The sequence below is a fragment of the Acyrthosiphon pisum genome, chromosome A3, assembly GCF_005508785.2.
Source record: "Acyrthosiphon pisum isolate AL4f chromosome A3, pea_aphid_22Mar2018_4r6ur, whole genome shotgun sequence".
Taxonomy (NCBI): Eukaryota; Metazoa; Arthropoda; class Insecta; order Hemiptera; family Aphididae; genus Acyrthosiphon; species Acyrthosiphon pisum.
Window position 1 is genome coordinate 36,714,633 of NC_042496.1, and position 6,310 is coordinate 36,720,942.

The 6,310-nt window shown below is 26.6% G+C and overlaps 1 protein-coding gene across 5 annotated transcripts in view; it reads right to left on the reverse strand.

The window, feature by feature from the left end:
* Positions 1-2,613: 2,613 nt before the first annotated feature.
* LOC100574307 (peptidyl-prolyl cis-trans isomerase D) overlaps positions 2,614-6,310 on the reverse strand; it is an 8,306-nt gene continuing 4,609 nt past the window's right edge. For all 5 annotated transcript variants that reach the window (XM_029491638.1, XM_029491635.1, XM_029491639.1 and 2 more), the window contains 4 exons: positions 4,202-4,333; positions 4,024-4,142; positions 3,640-3,775; positions 2,614-2,841 (listed from right to left, as the gene is read on the reverse strand). In XM_029491638.1, coding sequence (XP_029347498.1) covers positions 2,620-2,841; positions 3,640-3,775; positions 4,024-4,142; positions 4,202-4,333 — 609 coding nt within the window. In that variant the 3' untranslated portion in view covers positions 2,614-2,619. The remainder of the gene's footprint in view (positions 2,842-3,639; positions 3,776-4,023; positions 4,143-4,201; positions 4,334-6,310) is intronic.

The following is a 6,310-nucleotide window of genomic DNA, read 5'->3' on the forward strand; positions in this document are numbered from 1 at the left end:
TGCTTGTTAAACGACATTATACCATATCATCCATGTTGTTTAAAAGTATATGAGGTATTAGATGTGGCACGTTTTTTTTTTTTATTGTGGTGGTCCTAAATCCCAATCCATATCGCAAACGACTAGCGAGAACACGCGAACGCGGGTCGATTGACGATTACAATAATATTGTAATTTACATAGATCGGTACATCGAAAACGGCACTACTCTTGTATAATATTTTTCATTATTTATACATTGATAAAAAATATTTTAATATAAATAAACAAATATCGAATTTAACGTTGAATAGGTTTAAATTTCAAATTTTTAATTTTGTCGCAACATGGCATTCGCACATTTTTAGCTTACTATAGCGTTGAATTTTAGTGTGTTTCAGCCTCTGGAAAGGGGAGCTAGGCTGCTGATGCCGAAGGATTTATATTTGTCACATAGCATTTTAAGTCCAAGAGGAGTAAAAATACAGTAGTTTTAAATTATTAGGATGATATCCCCCATTCCTTATTTAAAATTCAACACTGTCCTATAATATTATTGCTATAACTAGGTGTATATATTATTATTACTATTACCTATTACATTTATCATTTTTTTATTATATATATTATAATTTATTTATTATTATTTAGATATTACCCACCCAAGTCCTATTTCTAAGTCTCCTACCACTCACTACTCCTATTGGACCTCTTTATTCAACCTGTTTTAAATGTCGTGAACTCATTCATCAACATTTTTTTACGGTCCTGGACCAAATAGTGTTTATTTTGTGTGCGTGACGCCGGTTGGCGATAGCGGGTGATGTGTTTGGTGTGGAGATGAAATGGTGAGGAGACAACAATATTAAATAAATACATTTCACATAACACATAAAATACATAAATACATTAATAGATAAAATAATCTTACTTGGTTTAGGCATCTATAGTTTAGCTTATGTATGCGCTGACCAACACTTATATCAAAATAATTCCTTTTCCTTATCGTCACTTGGACTAAATTACTTTTCTATAAAGCTTGACGGGTGATGAAACATTGTAGTTGCATAAAAATATTTCAATCATCAGATATGTGGCCTGAGATGTGCGTGCGGCTATGAATCTAAATAGTGTAATTGTTTTATGTTGAAAATAAAAATAATTTATACTTAACGAACGAAAAGAAACTTAAAAAAGTTAAAGAGAATGTAGGAAAACTTTTAGAAAATAATAATTATAACAGTATCTACAGGATTAAGGCAGAGGGAATACATTATCATTGATACTATATTTAACTGAGCTTTAGATGACAATAATGATATAGTACCACACTACTAACGGAAGAGAAACTAAATGACAAAATAAGAAAATTAAGCAAAACGTTTAGAGAATAATTTATACAAAACAGATATTCAAGTATCTAGTACCTACATTATTATTGAAAAAAGTTGATATTAATAACTAGATAATATATAATATGCAGTTTCACAAAGTAGTTGACCAGTAAAAATGATAAAGGGTAAGGGAGTTAACTTAAAAGTAGATGTGTTAACTAATGATATAAAAATTAAGTACAAACACGAAAAAAATCGAAGGTACAAGCCTAGACATTGAGAATATAATATGCTTCTATGAGTTGGGCAAATTTTTGTAATCAAAAATATTATCAAAAAAAATAATTTCATAAATTTACCTTACTTGTAGTGAAATAAATTCAAAGTAGAAACAAACAAAATAATCTGTTTATTTAAAAAAAAAAAACATTTTGGACATCAGGATTCAAAAAAAAGAGAAACAAACCATTATTTAAAAATTAAAAGTCTAACATTGTAGAGGAAATTAAAATAAGGTAACTACTCTAAATTAAAGGATATCAGGTACCTTATACTAAGTAAGGAACCACACTTCGTGCAGGAATATACACAAGAAAAAAACATCTAGGATATCTATGTAAGATGGGAAGATGAAATTAAAACATCCGAGACAAATAGTAAGATTGAGCCATGAATTTGTCATTGAGACTTGAAAATGGATAGACAAAGGTGAAAAATGATATATTTATCAGTATTGTCTTAAAAATTGATACTATCAACAAAAAAAATAAATAAATAAAGAATGTACAAATTTACTATGTCTGAAATAAAATTAATTAATTAATTTCTATCACTCTGTACAGTGGTGTAACGAACTTTGATTCATATGGAAGTGAACAAATTATTTATGACCTACCCCACTCTATTCCAATTGATGTATACAATACTCATATGCTCAAATAGTGGGGGGGGGGGAATTATATCTAAAATATACAGATTTTTTTGTACAATGATAAATACTAATTTATTTATGTGTGCAAGTAATATTATATTTCTTAAAATTATATCACGATTCTCAAGTATTTTATGTTTGTTATTGAAGTGTTTGGACAATAATATTTTAAAATTAAACAAGAACTATAACAATAATGCATAAAATACTATTTTAAGTTATACAAATTTAACATAAGTTGACATCAAAATGATAAAATGTCTAATATATCAAAATTTAAACCACCTTTACTTCATTAATATTAAAAATAAAATATTCTGAGTAATATGCTTAATAGTTAATAGTATATCATATTATTTTCTAAAACCTATCTTGCTATGATAAAAACATTTTCGAGTAAAGCATTTTTTCTGTATTTTTATATTGCTTTTGAGCTTCTTTTACATTTTTTAACTCAATTAAAATGTTTTTTTCATCCGGAAAAATGTCCAAAGCTTGTTTGTAATATTTAATTGCTTTTTCATAGTTATTGAGTGATCTATAGGCCTTACCAAGACGGAAAAGTGCCTTTCCGTTGTTACAATCTATGTTTAAAACCTGTAATAAAAAATAACTTTGAATTAGTTAAAAATAAATAAACACAAGTTTGTATCTTTAATCCAATTTAGATAATAATATTTTACAGTAATACTTGGTTGCTAAAAATTTGTTTGAAAGTTGGTAGAGACTTATTGATTTTTTTGTACCAGTTTTTTAACATAATATACAGTATGTCCTAGAAGTCCCGTATCACTCTTAGTATCTCTGTGGAAAATCAATATACTTAAATGCAATTTTTTTTACAGTAATAAGTATGGAAATTCTGATTGAATAACATAATATTGGATTTTTTTTTTCAAAAATTCAAAAATTATCAAAAATTTTTTTTAGGAAAATAAATTTATTAAATTTTGAAGATAGCCATTTTGTTGATCATATTTTTTAAAACAGTTCAAAAAAAAAAAAAATTTTAATTTAATGAAAATCGCCCAAGTTAAGATTAATTATTATTGTGAATTTCTAAGAATAATAGTTATGTTACCTATACATACGGCATTAGCAAAATACGGTTCGCATATTCATTAATACAATCAAGCTGATTTTTCAGCTAAAATTAAAAATAATAATTAGTCCTAACTTGGGCGATTTTCATTAAATTTTAATATTTTTTTTTTTTTTTGAAAAAAAAAATTGAATATTATGTTATTCAATCAGAATTTCCATACTTATTTACTGTAAAAAAATTGCATTTAAATATATTGATTTTCCACAGAGATACTAAAGGTGATACGAGACTTCTGGGACACACTGTATACAATAAACGTAATTCATAATTAGTTCTTCAAAAATATTTACTTGTTCTGATAATTCAATTGAAATTTTGTAATTTTTCTCTTTCAAATGAACAGTGGACAAATTTAACAATGTAATTGTTTGTATGGTTTCCAGCATATTTAAATCCATTTTAGAATTTTTATGATAACTTTTATACCTGTAAAGTATGGTTCTAATATAAGTAACTTACTTCGCATATATAATTATTAAATTGAATTATTAGAGTATATAATGAAAAATCATTGCAGTGCTATACAAATAATAGGTAATAACATTAACAATAACAATAATAATTATTAATTAATAATATTTAATTTTAATAATTTAATAAATAATAACAAAGTAAAATACATACACAACAAATTTAAATTATGATACAGAATATAAAACATTCAAAATACTTACCATTTAAAATATCGTAACACTTTGTCATATTTTTGTCTAGCACATGAATAATTTTTACAGCTATAAAATTGGTTTCCTGATTCTTTGATTTTATTTAGTACATCACATATTTGTATTACCTTGAAAAACGTATATTTTAATAAACAAAATGATTTAGAGCATAATATTAAGTAATTACATCAAGATCAATTGGCTGAATGGTCCAATCCTCGGGGAAAGGGGGAAAAACATCATTAGTTGTATCATTTTCATTAATATTCCAAGTATTACTATCACTTGGTAGCTCACCACAGTCTGTAATTATACAAGGCTAAAACATAAAAAAAAACTATTAATATTTATAAAATACTTTAATTTATAATTAGAGTTGCCAACATTCAGCCAAAGAAAAACAGCAAGATTTTCAAGGAAGACATAGGTATTGGCGATTGAAAGCTTATTAATTATCAGGCCGAGAAGGGTGGATCTGTAACGGGGAACTAGTACAATAATATATAAATAATACACAGCGTCCCTGTTACATTTTATCACTTTCAATGAGTGTACAAGAAGTTACATCTATGGTATACCAGCGAAACATAGAAGTATAAGATAACTTAGATAAACTTTGATGTGAGTTGGTACGTAACTACTGAGTCATGAGTATCTAATTTTTCTTCTTGACTTCTAACTAACAATATATAATATTTTACTTTTACAATCGTTTTAGTTTATATTCTAGCCTATAATTATTAAGAATTTATGTTATTGTATCTATTTCTGTATCAATTTATTGTAACAACTTATCTATTTACTTGTACTATTAGGGCAGTTAGTCAGTTTTATTCATTTGAATAAACAATTATTATTATTATTTATTATTATTATTTACAACCGTGTTCAGACAGAAAAAAATACGCCTTCAGTCAATATTATGCGCAAATTTAAATTTATTTACAGCATGCGGCCCACAAGTACTTTTAAAAATAATATTTGGCCCGTTCCTAAATCCTAGTTGGGACTGCTGGTATAGACTATAGATACATGCTTTTCATATTTAACAAAACAATTCATAATTTTTAATACATAAATTATACCGTGTGTCCCAAAAAGCAGGGGCCACTTTACCACTCATTACCATGTAAATATTTTTCAATTCTGTTTGCGGGATATTAAACTAGACTAATGGATCGTTAATTTCTATGACTTACAATATTTTTAACTCATGTATCTTGTGCATGCGCAATAAAACTTACATTTTTTTAAATGGCAACCTGTAATTTGAATATCATATTCGGGTTTATCGATTTTTTTCAAGCTATTTTGATGTATTAACTTGTGTCTAAACCCAAAATTAACTAAACTAGAGCTAAGTAGAATTTAAAAAATTAAAAAATTCAATTTAATTAATTTTTTTTTCTAACTGTACATACTTATTTTTTTCTTCTAAACACCACTAAACAAACAATCAAAATTATTATTATTAAACTAATTAACTTTCATCAGTCCACATAATATGATAAATTAATAATGGATTATCCTCAGACGTCACCATAAACAAAAAAATAAAATTTTATCTTTTTTTTTGGGTCTGTTATGCGTAAATGTTGGACAAAGTCTGGTTTGTAAGGGTGAAGTTTATTTTTTTTTTTTAAATCTTATGAACTTAAGTTTTAGGTATGCCAACTTCATGTTCGACGTGTCTAACAGACGAACATGGGTTAAGATGTACATACGCTAAAACTTGATTTTCAATAACTTCATTAAAATGTTCATTTACCCGTGCTTGTTGTTGAACAGCATTTGTTCTATTAAATGAACCAGTCAATGACTTTTCAAGTTTTTGAACATAAGTACGATTGGGGTGATACCGATCAGGATATTGCTGAGCGTACATTCTTGTTGCTTCTCGTGCATTTCTATTACATTTTCCGTAGATCAATAGTAACTAAACTCTTTCATTATTATTCGTGATGAATATTTTATTCTAACAAATTGAAACTATAACTTTATAATACGTAAAGGTATTGACAATAGCGAACAAAAAACGTCAAACTACTAAGACCGCAATGACACATGACTCTGATAATGAGTTCCATAATACCTAATATAAAAAAAGTTAAATTGAATTTTTAAATTTTTTAAATTCTACTTAGCTCTAGTTTAGTCAATTTTGGGTTTAGGACACAAGTTGATACATCAAAGTAGCTTGAAGAAATTCGATAAACTCGAATATGATATTCAAATTACGGGTTGCTATTTAAAAAATCTAAGTTTTATTGCGCATGCGCAGATATATGAGTTAAAA